At 38.3% G+C, this 15,565-nt stretch overlaps 1 protein-coding gene across 1 annotated transcript; it reads left to right on the top strand.

Moving 5' to 3' along the window:
* Nucleotides 1-307: 307 nt before the first annotated feature.
* On the top strand, nucleotides 308-14,769 carry LOC106914719 (6-phosphofructo-2-kinase/fructose-2,6-bisphosphatase 2-like). The gene is made up of 16 exons (XM_014981707.2): nucleotides 308-442; nucleotides 1,253-1,437; nucleotides 2,349-2,474; nucleotides 2,869-2,965; nucleotides 3,515-3,581; nucleotides 3,663-3,737; nucleotides 3,912-3,968; nucleotides 4,073-4,197; nucleotides 4,562-4,769; nucleotides 5,358-5,504; nucleotides 5,595-5,699; nucleotides 5,785-5,914; nucleotides 8,257-8,319; nucleotides 8,413-8,477; nucleotides 10,591-10,773; nucleotides 13,695-14,769. Exons 2-16 carry the CDS (start codon nucleotides 1,347-1,349, stop codon nucleotides 13,743-13,745), a joined length of 1,590 nt encoding a protein of 529 aa, XP_014837193.1. The 5' UTR covers nucleotides 308-442; nucleotides 1,253-1,346; the 3' UTR covers nucleotides 13,746-14,769.
* The last annotated feature ends 796 nt before the right edge of the window (nucleotides 14,770-15,565 follow it).

Raw genomic sequence — 15,565 nt, 5'->3', positions numbered from 1 at the left:
TTAGGTGTAGAACAATAGGTGCCTGCCATGCATTACATGGGAGACCAGTCACTGCTCTTTCCTATGTAATGCTATGGGCAGGCCCCAATAACAGATTCTGGTAGAATAAACACTTAGAAATATAATAAAAAATGATTAAACTAATACGTATAGTCAGCAATGCAAATAAGGTGTATCTTAGAAGAACAAGGTAAAGTACTTTAGGTGCACCGCAGCCTCAACATGCTTTAGAATAATGTCATTACTTTATTTTGAAACAATTCACCGGAACTGCTTCTTTAACTTCAGAGTTGAACTTCCTATAGAAGACCTGAGACAGAAGGGGCGGAGCTGAAGCCAAGAGGAAGAAAGGGACGTTAAAGTGACGTCCACGTCTCAGGTCAAGTTGTAGCATCATTGACGAAAGTAGCCTGGATATTAGTTGCACTTGGGCTGGTTTTTGGTATGTTATCCTTATTTTTTTTTTCTTCAATCAAGCGTTTATGCTGCAGAGTTTCTCCTCAGGACGCCTTTTCTATTTGTAAACGTACAAGTTTTCAGCTCTTGTCAGTGCGCGTTCATGTACAGTAGCAACTCCCGGTTGTTCTGTACAGTACAAAGATTAATCATGACTTCTGCTTTTAGTCTTACAATCAGGGTGGCGATTCATGTTCATATGGAATTGGAATTTTAAAACCATAAAAATTCCGAACTTACAATGCTGTTGTTGTACAGCTTTGACATGCAAATACTGACATGGGGAAGTTTTAGCTAACATGTTCAACCGTTGAGCATCACTTTATTTAAATGTAATTAAATAAGCCCATGAGAAGGAACACGGTTATCTTTCATTAATGACATAACCAATTCAATATTTTAAATTGACTCGTAATAATAATACTTGTTTACTATTGTATATTTATACTGAAATGTGTTTATTGTTCCTTTTTATATTCTGATCATACATAAAGTTTACATAGGTATCGACTGTATCAATTGTATTATTTACTTCACTCTGGTTTGAAAGCGTGCATTTTATTTTGCATTTTTGTTAGCCACATTTTTAATTTAACAAAATATATGAATGAAAATAGCATTATAAATTAACTTAACCACATTGCTAGTTTATCTTTGAGAATTTGGCTATAATGCTTTACTAAACATGTAAAATCTTTCCCAATGATTTCTCTATTTGCATGAAGTCTTGTTTTTACTTTCCCTTGAATATGATTATATGCAATCTGACTGTCTGTTGTGCTTTTTTCTCATGCAGTGTTTGACATGTTATAGCACGGTTCCCAGAGACCAGCACTCGCTGTCCCTACACCAGCTGTAACTGGACATCAGGAGGCATATCAGGCCCAGTCATGGCTGCCATACACAAGAAACCTTGTACTGCTTCAAAAAGCTCCACTGAGTCCAAAAGGACGGACCTAAAGAGCAATGAGAAGAAGGGCTGTGAGTGATTTGTTCTTCTGTTTTCTTCTGAAACTCCTGAGTCATTCTTTTTAAAACATTAAACTCTGTGTGCCCCCTAGCTACTGTATTATTTAGCATATTCTCTTAAGATTGGGCTGTAAATTTCAAAACGTTCACTTGATAAAGAGTACCAGCTTTGTGAGCCTCGAGCAACACAAGATAATAGAGTTTCAGCCAGCACACAGTGCTAAATGTCAACTGTGACGCACCTTCTCTCATTACTGGTATGTGTGTAGTGTGTGAGTGTGTTTATAAAGGTATGCACTGATCCATTCACTCAAAAGGTCTGTAAATATTAGAATAACCCCTGTTTATGAAAACATTTGTCATCAGACCTTTTGTTGTCGATTGACATTCAAACTTCTCTTTTTTTTTATCAAGAATGTGTGTGAGCTCTAATCTTCAACATGAATATTTCCAAGCACCTGAATTTCTGTTCTGAGAATCTTCAGTCAAGTCTGTTCTCGCCAGCTCCCTGTTTGGATACATTTATCTTTCCCTGTGCATTCTAGAGCAGAAAAGGAAAAAAAAAAAAGAAGAAACATTTATTCCGCTCCCAATCAAGCCTGCGAGGGTTGGAACACTGAACCAGGCGGCTGTACTCCAGAACACAGGGAACAATTAATCATAAACTGCAACCTGAAACAGGTGGCGTTATAAACATTACCCAGTTCACACATGTGCAGAGGTGACATTGGATTGTTACGCAACACTCCCACATCTTGCTGCTAGTGTACTCTGTGTGTTTCCGTAGTTGTTTATAAAATATGTCTGTTTGACCTCTAAACCTTTGAATCCTTGGCCTTGAACGAACTCCAAGAGGCCATAAAATATTTTTCACAGATTCAAAAGCCTAAATGCTGTTATTTCATTGTGTTTCTGGACTGCAGCTTGGGCCTACTACATGACCAATTCACCACTTCTGATAGTGATGATTGGGTTGCCTGCGAGGGGGAAAACGTACATGTCCAAGAAGTTGACACGCTACCTCAACTGGATCGGAGTTCCAACAAAGGGTCAGTACTCAGAAAACATGCAGGATCTTCATTCAGGGAAGAACATTTTGATCGCACTGCAAGGCAAGAAGCAAATAAAAACAATGGAAACCACATGAAAAAAGTTGTTGAGGTACTATTACACATTGCTTATTTGTTAATGTTGCAGTGCTTTTAAAACGTGTGACTCGTAAAAATGTTGGGCTTCAGGCTAAGGAGTTTCAGAGAGTGGCGCCCCCTGTAGCACTGCTCTGTTTGAAGTTGTAGTTTCTGTTTTCACCTTTAAGGAATGCAGTACAACCTGCGTGGCTCAGGCTGTTTAAACGAAGGTCACTGCCTAGACGGCGCGCAGACTTTAATCCTGATCTCTGCCTTTCGATCTCTCTTTTTTTTCCCCACTCTGTTTTCCTTGCAGTCTTTAATCTCGGGGCTTATAGGAGAGAAGCGGTGCAGTCATACAAGTCCTATGACTTCTTCAGACATGACAATGAAGAGGCAATGAAAATTAGAAAGTGAGTGACAAAGATCTTTTTTACAGTGGCTTACAAAAGTATTTATGGAAACCCCATAATGGATTTTCTTGGGGTTTTATTTGAAAGACCAACACAAAATGGTATATATATTTTTTTTACTATGTTTCACAAGAGGTCCATGACATAACTTCTGTATTCTTTTCTTTCAACTTCATAATTAAGACTTTACTGTCATTTAAAACCGATCTGTGTGTGTTTCAGTCATAAAACACAAACCTAAATTAAGGAGTAAACTAGTGTTTTAGTGTTATGGGTGCATATCATATAATATGTAGATTATTTGGTCCGACTTCTTTGACTGCATCAACAACAAAAGTAAAATGCATTTTAAGGATAATAATTTCAGATTCTGCTCATCCGCTGTAAGTCTTTTGGTTCTTTTAAGTCAAACCACGGAGCATGGCTCGATATGTTACAGGATCAGTTGGAGAGTTAATGTGGCTGTGTGACCCACTCAAAACAAAATATTAAGTTTCGTTTAAGATTTTTTCATGGTTTTGTGGGGTGATTCATTTTTTGCCTCTACAGACAGTGCGCTTTGGTGGCACTGCAGGACGTTAAAACCTATCTGAGCGAGGAAGGAGGCCAGATTGCTGTAAAGTTACTAAATCTAAACACAAAGATTTCTTTTTTTACTTTTATTTATTTTTCTAAGATGTTTTCTGCTGTTGGTCAGGTTTTTGATGCTACCAACACTACCAGGGAGAGGAGGACACTCATCGTTAATTTTGCACAAGAAAATTCATTCAAGGTCAGAAAAACATTGATAAATAAGATACTTTCAGACTCGGTCTGGAAGTATTGGTCACTGGTTTTCAATGGCTCTAGCCGTTCACTGTGGGTTTATTAATCGGGGATTTTTCTAGTGATCAGTTGTGCTGTGATATTTTTTTTTATTTTTCTGGTTCTGCTTGTTTTGTGTCAGGTCTTTTTTGTGGAATCAGTATGTGATGATCCAGAGGTCATAGCTGAAAACATTATGGTAAATATTGCTTTATTTATTTATTGTGTATTCAATTAAACACCCACTCTTTAAATGTTAAGACCTCGCTCTGAATCACCTTTTGAAATCTCTGTCCCTCAAAGGAAGTGAAGGTCTCCAGCCCAGATTACCCTGAAAGGGACAGAGAAAGTGTCATGGAGGATTTTCTAAAGAGAATAGAGTGTTATAAAGTCACCTATCAGCCTTTAGACCCGGACAAACATGACATGTAAGGTGCCTTGTTTTTGTTTCTGTCACTATTGTACTTAAACTAAATCTATTTTATTTTTCTTAGAATATTTTCGAGCAGAATGTTTTAGGGTGGAAAGCGGTTTTGTTTTTGAGTGTCCTTCCAACTTTGTCCAGTAGGTGGAAACAGTGTCTCTTTTAAGTCAGTAAATCTAAACTAAGATCAATTTCTGTGCTACAGCTTACATCCTGTGTACATGTGACAAGGTTACAGAATGAAAGTTTCCAAAGACTTTTAAGCACAAGAAGGGCAATCTTCTTTTCAACCTTGATTGTCTTCTTCTTGTCTTTGTTTATGTAAATATTTCCGATTGACCTCTATCTTTTTAAACTGTGACTCACAGGAACCTATCCTTCATTAAGGTCATTAATGTTGGCCGTCGCTTCTTGGTGAACAAGGTGCAGGATTCCATCCAAAGTAAGATAGTCTACTACCTGATGAACATCCACGTGCACTCCCACTCCATCTACCTTTGTCGGCACGGAGAGAGCCTGCACAATTTGGAGGGACGCCTGGGAGGCGACTCTGGCCTATCAGAGAGAGGAAAGAAGGTGCTCATTTACTTATTTATAGATGACATTTTAATTATTACCTCTATAAATATTTTAAATACAAAAGATACACGAGAGAGGTTTTTTGCAGATGTGATGCGTTTAACCTCTACGGACAGATGAGTCCCTTGTCATAGTGTGTTCAAAGTGATAAGGTGAACTTGGGTGTTTCTAACCATAAATCTTGTCTCGGTTGACTAAAATCCTACAGATAGGGTTCCTACACAGGCTGGCAAAGTCTGAAATTCCAACTAAGATGTTTTGCAGGTCTGCAGATGTATTACAAATACAAGTAGACCTATGGAAAAAAATTTATGATTACAAATTCCAGGCTATAGACAGCCATTTATATTGTGAAAAGCACAAAGCTGCTGGCAAGAGCCACAAACGGACTTTACGAGTTTCGCTGTTTTTATTATACTTGATTGTAATCCAGCAGGATCCCCCCCGACAATCAGCTATATAAGTTCTATTGTCTTAAATTTCATTCAAAGTGGTATTAAATACGTTTTTTTTAAAAGTCTTATGCCTTCATATACGGTGTAACATGTTTAGTTGCCAGCCTGTCTCGTATGCTGTCTTCCACAGTTTGCTGTGGAGCTGAAAGCGTTTGTGAAAGAGCACAATCTGTTTGACCTGAAGGTCTGGACCAGCCAGCTGAAGCGTACCATTCAGACGGCGGAGGAGCTGGGCGTCCCCTACGAGCAGTGGAAGATACTTAATGAAATCGACGCTGTGTGTGTCCTTATGAACCAGCTGGAGGGTCAGATTCCTGCAGAAAGTCCTGACTGACTGCCTGACTGACTGATGCTGGTTCTGTTTCAGGGCATGTGTGAGGAAATGACCTATGCGATGATTGAGGAAAAGTACCCAGAGGAGTTTGCTATGAGAGACCAGGACAAGTATCATTACCGCTACCCTGGTGGAGAGGTAACAGCCTTTTATTTCTCCCAGAAGGAGGCTTAAATTGTAATATATTAGTAGTCTTTAACAAAATATGTGCTGCTCCTAACAGTCCTACCAAGACCTGGTTCAGCGTCTGGAGCCAGTTATCATGGAGCTGGAGCGACAGGGCAACGTTCTGGTTATCTGCCATCAGGCTGTCATGCGCTGTTTGCTCGCTTATTTCTTGGACAAGGGCGCAGGTTACTAGCATAAAACACTTACTCTGCCTTACATTACAAAATCACAATGCTGGGGCTCACAAACTCGTCTAATTGTGCAAATTTAAATGTTTTCACTGAGATCATCTTGACCAACAAGGTTTATTTATGTAAAAATGCAGGTTTGAACATAAATGTGTTTGTTGCGCCTTTAGGTGTTTTGTGAAAGTATCCAGACCCGTTAAAGTCATATTGTCACATTACAGCATTAGTATATTTTATTGGGATTTTATATGATAGACCAACACACAGTAGTTCATGATTGTGAGGTAGAATAAATGGGCAATCGTGAATGATTTTCAGATTTTCTTTTCTAGATAAAAAACTGAAAAATTTGTCATTGTTGAACCACCTTCCTCTTGCAGCTGCAGGTATTTTGGTTTATGTCTCTACCAGCTTCGCATATTTATACTAAAATGTTTCTTAGCAAAACACAATAAGTCTGACTGGTTGGAGAACTTCTTTGAAGTTTTCAGGTCTTGCCAGACTCCTGATTTGATTTAGTTATGGACTTTAATTCAGCCGTTTTTACTCGTAACATGCTTTGATCTAAGCCATTTCATTGTGAATGTTGTGTCACGAAGCAGTTTTAAGTCTTTTACAGTCCCTGAATTTAGCTGCACCCATCTTCCCGTCAACTCAGCTGAAGGAAATTTCCCTTCCAACTCACGATGATGTGCTGCTTTGTGCTCCCATCCAGCAAAATACATTGAAGTTTGTGGGTGTATTGTGACCTTCAGTGAAAATTTTCCAGGCTGTATGGATAGTTTTGCAAAGCGCTGCAAGTGGACTGAACAGTAATAGCACACAGACATTATTACAACTTTCATAAATGTGTAGCAGTGTCCGAAGTTTTTATTTGTTTACCTTTTTCATCAGCCAGACTTTTGGTGGTGGGAGTACCGGACCTTAATGATGGGAGGTGTAGTTTCAGAAAAGTCTATAACCTTGGTAAAAAAAACAGATACACCCACTTTTAGCACAGGAAATAAAGAGATTTAATAGAGATATTTGTATTTTTACTGAAGTCCTGCTTCACCAGATTATTGCAGACGCCAAAAAAAACTGCGTGGTTTTTTTTGGCGTTTTACAGACAGCAACTGAACTTAACCCGTTACTGGATCATACATGTGTTTCTTCCTAGGAATAAACTTTGTCTTGAGCATCAATTTTCATTTACAGTTTGCAATAATAGTGATATGAAACTGTGGTTGAAGGCAGGAGCAATACTTCTCCGCGTTTTTTCCAAATACATCATCGTGCGCGATCAGCAGAAAGAGCCACAGATGACTCTTTAGCAAAGCTTCCTCAAAAGCTTGAACAAGCTTTGCGTCACAATTCTTTCAACATTTTGGTTGTCTCTCTTGCATGTGCACAATTTGGCCCATATTCCTTTTTCTGCAAAAGCTTTGCATTAATAGGCTTGGAAACGGCACATTGCACATTGCAAAAACACAATTTCTTGCAAAGTACTTTTGGTCTAGATTCGAGTACTGATATCTGAGTACCGGTACACTTGAAATAAGACAAAAGTAACTTACAAAATATAGGAGCTTGTTTTAAGTAAATAATTCTTTGACACTGATGAAAAAGTATTTGTTCCACTAGCAGATTATTTCATTTATAATAATACAGGAAAATTCTTGGAAGTGAAATAATCTGCCAGTGGAACTAGCACTGGCAGATTTATTTTTTAAAACCAATATTGATAAGCTTTTCACTTTAAAGAAGCTCCTGTATCGTGGTGAAAAGTTATTTGTAAGCTAGTTTTGTCTTATTTCAAGTGGACTAAGATATTTGCATCAGAAACTAGATTAAAAATACGTCATCTTTCATGTTTTACTGCAGCGTTCTTAACTGGGGACCATTTTTAATTCAGCCTCCTAGAAGAGAGTGCCAATAACTGTGCTAGTGTCTCAACAACATTTTAAAAATCCTTTTATTTTTATCTCATTTAAAGAAATGACTGGAGAATCATTGACAGAACTATAATTATTCATGTGCAGACATTTCCTCAGTTTTTGGAAGTGATCCCTGAAGCAGCATCTGCTTAAGGCTTGGCTACAGTTAGATGAGTTCACAAACCAAAGTGTGGCTCCCACTCTGACTGGTGTTTTGTCTGAATGTACTCCCACCAGTGGGCCTGTGGCTCTTCAGAGTTGGCCACAGCAGCGTGTAGTGTGTAGCTCATAGAGCAGAGCATGGGTGTGCCTTCCTAAGGAAGAGACAAAAAACACAAACATTTATAAGACGGCAAACCAAATAAGACTGAATAAAACCACAACCTGACCTCACCAGTCATTTTGTGCTTTTACTGACTTTAGATGATCTCCCCTACATGAAGTGTCCCCTGCACACTGTCCTGAAACTCACCCCAGTGGCTTATGGTAAGTCATCACTCTGCTTGTAGGAAAGCCAAACATCATCTTTCTTTCTTTTTTCTTGTTTTGATACATTTCTGCTCCTTCTGCCTCTGCTAGGATGTAAAGTGGAAATGTTTGATCTGAAAGTGGAAGCCGTTAACACTCACAGGGACAGACCATTGGTAAGTAGTTTTTTTTTTTTTTTTTTTTTTTTTTAACAAAAAGTTCAGCCATCAGCCTCGCTTAAAATAAAGTTCGTGTTCCTAAGGTGTGTGACCTGTCAGGACAGGATAGATTGTTTGGAGCCGATCTCTTCTTAGGAATTCCAACCAAAATTATACCTTACACTCTTTATCTGCTTAAAGAAGTCAGACGTTCACCCTGCCACACTAAATAACACTGTTCTCAGGTAAAATCTTAACTCTACAGCTACAGAAAGAAACTCCATTAGTAATATGAATTACATAGTGTGGAATATGACTGAAGGATTTTCCAGGACTTGGTAAATATGAAAAAACTAAAAATTGTTTTTGCAGACTTGATTCTCAGTATGTCTGTCCATCTATCCGTCCACCGTTCTTCGGATCTCTGTTTCAAATGATGAAAGGTCCAAGTACCCATCCGTCCATACTACTAACTTTTGTTTTTGAACATTATTTAGAACATTTTTTGGTATAACAGTCCAACTTGTGCAGTTATCAAGAAGGCACAGATTCATTGCAGTAACACACAAACATCAGATAACATATATGAAACTGATATGAAACTCAGTTTGAGTTTCATATCAGAGACTCATCATTCCTGAGTCTCAGATTTGATCTGTATTCGTTTCAGCACCATGCCAAACTTTGCTTTAAACCAGTCTTTCTCAGACTGTGGTCCCGGGACCACTGGTGGTCCGCGACGTGCTGCATGTAAATGACCTTTTAGTTGCCATGACGTCAGCTCAAAGTGCGACGCCACAGCTAGCTTACCAAAGGACTGCGTTAAAAGTAATAATGGAAAACTGGCTTAAAACTGGGTCACTCAATAAAAAGAAAATCTGCAGATACCGGTGGAAAGAAAACAACTCCAGGAATACTGTATGAAGCTGCGGCACAGCTGCTGAGAGTGTTGATGTGTCGTTCACTAGCGATTGAATTCTTCTGAAGGCTCTGTGGGGTGAACGGTAGGACTCGTCTCAGTTAGTAAGAACTGTTCTTTGTTTTTTATGACTTTGCTTGCTTATGATGCTCTATGGCTACTGTTATTTTTATTTAATTAAAAATGATTACATTAAATAAATTAAATACTATGAACAAGCACAATTGATAGAAATTGGTAGATTGTATTTAGTGGTACAGAAAAGGGCTTTTTGTTTCTGCTAAAGCAACTCAAGTCTATTTTTCTTTAATTGTGCTTCTAAATCACAAATAACCCTAAATGTTATTAAAGCACATAGCACTTGGTGGTAAAGAACAACTTTATTTTTATTTCCATTTGATATCTAGACACTTTTAGAATCTGTGAATAATTCAAAGTGCCCAAGTAGACATGTTCATGGCTGTGTTGTGGTCAGTCACATTTACCAAACAGCACCTCTGTTCTCATTAGGATGAACAAAGAAAACAATATGTGATTTAAGAGACTAATATTTTAATTTCAGGTTTCATCATATGCTAAGATGTGATTTCAGGTTAGCTGGTCCATGACACTGCTTTAAACAAATGACATTGTCCATCAACACAGAACCTCAGCTTTTCCAATGTGATTGTTTTCCATGGTGGAAGTGGTATTCTGACTTTGTTTCATGAATTTGTTTTGCAGAAATCTGTTTATGCTGTATGTAGAAAACTGACTGTTTATGCATCGGCACTAGAAATGTTGATGAGCAATGTCCTTCTGATCAGGCATTATCCCTGAATTAGTCAGTTGGGCTTCATCCAGAAATAGATGGGGTTAGGCAATCCCATACAATCATTCCTCTGACACACTCATCCATTTGCTCTAATAAGTGACACGCAAACGTTGTTCCTGTTTCTGGAGTTTGTTCTAAATAGTTGCTAATTACCAGGCGTTCAGACAGTGGGCGTTGATGCGGCAGCACGTTTCTTGAGAAACATCCTGCTATTGTAGTGCGGAATATGCTGCCTATTGAAACCAACACGGGGATGATTTTGTATTTCTGTCTGCTTTGGTAATGGATTACTCACTGGTGCTGATTTGTTTCAGAGTACAAGTATCTTCAGACCTATAAAGTTACCGAAAGAAATGGCTAATTTACCCAAACATGTTTTTGTGCTCCTCTGTGAACAGATCAAAGTGAAAACGCCACCGCCTATGTTCCGCAGGAACAGCTTCGATCCGCTGTCCACCAAAGACCAGATTAAACGGCCCCGAATGTACAGCATGGGCAACTTTTCACCTCCACCCACTCTCCCTCCTCCAGCTTTTGCCAGCACACGGATATCCGAGGGCATTGAGTCGGTGCAAAGAGAGGTCAGTGTCCAGTAAAAATGTACCTGCTTTTAGTCGGTGTGCAAAAATATTCTGTAATTTATAATACCAGTTAATTCCCAGATATGGTACAAAAGCACTCAACCCCTTGGATGTTTTATCCTTTTGTGACTGAAAAACACTTTCATGTGAAGCTGAAAACCGATAGCTACAAAATAATGACCCATTTAATCCCAGATTTTGTCCTGCAAAATAAGTGCACGCATTTTATTCCTTCGACCTCCCTAACACATGGTAATTATTACATTTTATGTTGATTATGTTAGTGAAAATGTAGGTTTATGCTTGGCAACAATTGTTGCCGGTGGGAAACTGCATAGTCTCAATTACACAAATCTGGCCTATTTATACATATAAAAAAATAAGAAAAATTATGACATGCATAACTTATTATAACAAAGAATGGTAACAAGCATGTTCAGAAATATTTTAGAGACATAAAGATTCAGTGCCACATCCAGCAGATATCATAGTCTCAATGTGCCTAGTGGCCTTTAACCTCATTTAGTCATTTCATCAAAGAGGCTAAATCAGGTAAAAATTTTAGTATGAACAAATGTGCATCTGGGAGGAAATACTCCCTGTTCCACCAGACCAAAACCTACACTAATTAGGCCCAGTCCGACTCCTAAACTAGTTTCAGGCGTGGCGTCATCTTGTTGCCGTCATTCAGAGCATAGACCACATTTTGTGGAAAGAGTTGCCTTTTGGGACTCTTGGGGTTTGGAGATGGTTTCAACTGTGGGAATGACGGTGATGTAGAAGACATCATTTTGAGGTTCCTTCAGGTCTAGAAGATCTAAAATGTTGATTTTTAAGCTGTGTGGAAACAGCAAGACGGCAGTACCATTTTCTTTATATATCAGTAGAAGACCCTTTGAAGTTCATTTGTACAAAATATTTAAATTATTTGTTAAAGTATTTTACTGACTTCCTCTTGTACAGGTTTGTGACAGACATTTACCTCCAGCGTCACAGGCAGGAAGTAAAGACCTTTCACACTAGATACATGAAATTGATATTGCTTAGAGTAGACAGAGTATCATTTTATTTTAAAACTTCAGTTAGCTGCTAAAAGTCAAAACAATTCTTTTAGAGCTTTCAGAAGTTAGAAAAAAAATGTCTGCCAATTGTTGTCGGTGGGATTAAACGGGTTAAGTAAAAATATCTCACACCAAATAAGTGATTTGTGGAAAGTGGAAATGAGCAAACCACTGTTGAAGAAAACTCATCAAACTCTGTGGTCAAGTGGAAGAAATTAGATCATAATGGAGCGTTTTGGCCATCAGTCAAGAGGCTATCTGTGGCAGATACCAAACACTATACATCACCACAAACAAGCCACCACAAAGGGGGTGAATATTTATGCAGTCACTGACGTGATGCTACTTTGTGGAAATCAGTTTTCACTTTACACGAAAGTTTCTTGTCGAGCTTTTTTTGGGATCAGGATGGATTTGTAAAAGTAATTTAGAAAAGGGTGAATCATCCCAGCGGGTGATTACGTTTTGTAGACACTCTTATTTAAATCTACAAATGAAACGAAAGAATTTAAGAGCTGCTCAAAATTACAACAAATAAACTAAATTAGCTACTGTTTAAATGTTAAGCCAATCAGATGTTTGGCCATGGGAGTGAGCCTTAGCAGTGTTAAAAATGTTCTAATTTTGAGCAGGCCTTGTGGTTTCCTGTGGGTGTTACTTTCGGAGTTAACTGCAGGCCTTTCGGTTCCTGCGTAATCGAAGTGAGAACATAATTCTTCAGTGGGAGCAGAACTCCTGCAGGGATTTTATTTTGCTGCTGATTTTGTTCTTAACATTTGTGGACAGAGTTTCCCAGAGCAGCAAACTTGTTTATGCAGTTTGAGACTTTAAATTAGCTTTTTTGCAAATGATGGACCATCATGCAGAAACCTCCTGCAGCCACTGAAGCCTTGTAAAGCCAGCTATGAGATGTAATTAAAAAAAAAAAATTGCCTTCAGTAGCGTTAGTAACACAGAGCAGAAGGTCACATCGGATTGGAATAGCACCGAAAAGTTTTGTGTGAAAGATAAATGTGACCCTGAACTAATTGGGTTGTTAATAAAAATAATAAACACCAAAAACAACACAAATCACATTGAGCAAACCGTCCATAGAATAACAAACAGTGGAAGTGCCAACTTTATGCTTTTCCTCAGTCCAGAGAGGGAATCTGGTCTGAGTTGATGGGTGGAGCTGAATACGAGACGAAGGTCGGCATCCAGCCAGAGCAGTGGTTGTTTAGATCAAGTAATATTTATGTGGTAGAATGGTCCAGAATTAAATCCAATCTAGAATCTGTTGCAATTATTGTTGTTCAAATCTGTTTTAAAGCCCTTTTGAAAAAATGCTAATAGGGAAAACATTTGGTGTGACACAGGGTGGTTACTTGGTGCGGGGGTGAAAACACATGGAGACCACACCTTTCGTGTTTTTACTGTATTTGGCTTTCTCTTTAAATTTGTGCACAACTTTTCTCTTTTTCTTTTTCTTTTGTTGTTTTTTTTTTTTTTTTTGGCCTGGCTCATAAAAGTTTGTTGTTGCAACGTGACAAAATGGGATATACATTACATAGCAAGGCGCAGTCTGTTGCTTAAAGTATCTGAACACAGTTTCTGCAGTGAAAAATGTAATATGCAGGCTATTTTAGGATGAATGTGACGAGTGTTTCCAATGTTATTGCTTGTGCTTTTGCCCACAAAGTGACCTTTGTTGGCATAGCTTCCCTTCCAAAGCCCAGAAAGCTGCAACCAACCTGTCTTGCTCTGACTCGAAACCTCAGAGTTCAGTATTAACTCCTGTTCAGCGCCAGTCAAAACAAATACCTCATTTCTGTTTGGCTCTGCTGTTTCTGTTAATGCACTCCGCTCTTCCTTTTCCAGAACTCTGTGGATTGTTTCAGCGCTCCAGACACAGGAGAAAAAAGCACATAGAGGTATTTTCCTCCAATCTGGCACAAGCAACTCCAGTCGCCTTCGCCTCTTTGTTTTTGCTCCTTCCTTTAACCGTCCAAGGCTGACTCCTCTGCGGGAACGTTTTCCCGGCTTTGCCGATCATCAGTAAAATTCCAGCTGTCATATTAAGAGAACGCATCTGTTCTGTGTAACATTATCTGTTATTTTGAGTTTGTCCATTTTAGCATGATTTTGCACATGCATGTATGAACTCACTGCTTCTGAATGATAGCCATTATATCTGCACTGTGTTCATGCCAAATATGCAAATGAAAGATTTGTAGTGAAAAAGACCTAAACTTGTGTCTCAGACTTGTCTCAGTCAGTACAAATGGGAAGAAGAGGGCCTCTCTTGAAGACGGCCCTGATTTGTCCTCTGATAATTTTTCTATTTCCTTTGTGAACATTCCAATGCAATGTGTATCCTTCCTTGTTTGTAATCTGACAGTGAAGTAACTAGCCTGTTTTAAACTGTGATTAAAGCTTGTGGAATTGCTTTTTAGGTTCAGCTCACAGACAAATGCTGTAAAGAAATAATGAAACATTCTGTCTAGCCCTTTAAAAGTGCAGGAAGTTACTGTGATTTCTCTTTAGTCTGTGAAAATAATTCAGTTTTTTCTCTTTTCTGACGTCTTGTTGTGTCTGAATGTATGCCTCATTTTCTACTGTTATACTAGAGGTGTAATTAACAATACCAAAGTCACCCAAAGACGTTTTGAACTGCTTACTAATGTTGGACTTTTATTTATGCTGCTGACTTTTTATTTTGGAATGAATCAATAAATTGAGCAAGTGCCTTTATTTATTTATTTCAGTGAGAGTCTGTTAAGACCTGTACTTAACAGTATTCAAAGTAGTATGATTTGCAAGGTAACATTTACATTGAATGAAAACAATAATGATATATTTGTACGTCTTAAGGAGAGCTTTAAAGTCTGCACATTAAATACAGGGAATTGTATTGTAGTTGCACACTGTTTTAATTAAAAGCGACATGTCCCTGTTCCTGTTCCGTGTGAGCTCATTGGGTGTAGCCTGAACTCCAGAAAGCAGACATGCATCACCAGGCTCAAACCACCAAAGGACCTTTTTTTATGTTTTTATGGCATTGGATGACAAATCTCACCTCCTTCAGCAAGAAAACGCATCAGACGCCGTGATGACGTCAGAGGAGTCACTGTTTCAGTTTTGTTGTTTCAAAGCAAACAAGTGATGCAACACATATGCAACTGTAAATACTGTGATTTATAACCATCACTAAGCCAATCTCTTCAGATTTAAAATTTAAAAACGGCCTCATTTTTTTTAATAACCTGCTTTACATGAAAACACTTTCATCAGAGAGTAATTGAGTCACAAGGGAAATGTGGAAGGAAATTGACAAATAATCAGTCCTTCGGAGACTGAAATTATTTTGACGCCTGTGATTGTCCTTGAATAATTGCACTTTGATAAAGGGTTGTAGATAATTCCCTCTTGGACATCAGATATTTTGAAAAAGGACCACAGTCATGTAAAAGCTCTAACCAGAATATTCTCTAACTACTTATTTTTCAAAAGTTTATTTACATAAATCTCCCGTTTTCACTTAATGATCACAGAAATTCACACAAAATCAACGTATCCTCACTTTTTTTTTTGTGCTACTGCATAACTGAGTCAATTGCAAATATTTTTCCACAAAAATAGTCAAAGCATAAGTGACTGTTAACTCCCACGTGCATGCAGCAGTATTTTTTTCTTTTCCCACACTGCTTACTTGTTGTGAAGTTACGCAGTTTAATGAATACATTTCGCAA

The sequence above is a fragment of the Poecilia mexicana genome, unplaced genomic scaffold, assembly GCF_051168715.1.
Source record: "Poecilia mexicana isolate PSO_F unplaced genomic scaffold, ASM5116871v1 scaffold_7, whole genome shotgun sequence".
Taxonomy (NCBI): domain Eukaryota; kingdom Metazoa; phylum Chordata; class Actinopteri; order Cyprinodontiformes; family Poeciliidae; genus Poecilia; species Poecilia mexicana.
The sequence above is the reverse complement of the archived record's forward strand: the minus strand, read 5'-3'. Positions and strand labels throughout refer to the sequence as shown.

Bases quoted from the DNA above. Each gene is read 5' to 3' on its own strand.
- LOC106914719 (XM_014981707.2), top strand. From the start codon at position 1,347: ATGGCTGCCATACACAAGAAACCTTGTACTGCTTCAAAAAGCTCCACT. The intron at 2,475-2,868 runs GTCAGTACTCAG...TTTTCCTTGCAG, and splicing joins GATCGGAGTTCCAACAAAGG to TCTTTAATCTCGGGGCTTAT. The intron at 4,198-4,561 runs GTAAGGTGCCTT...TGTGACTCACAG, and splicing joins GACCCGGACAAACATGACAT to GAACCTATCCTTCATTAAGG.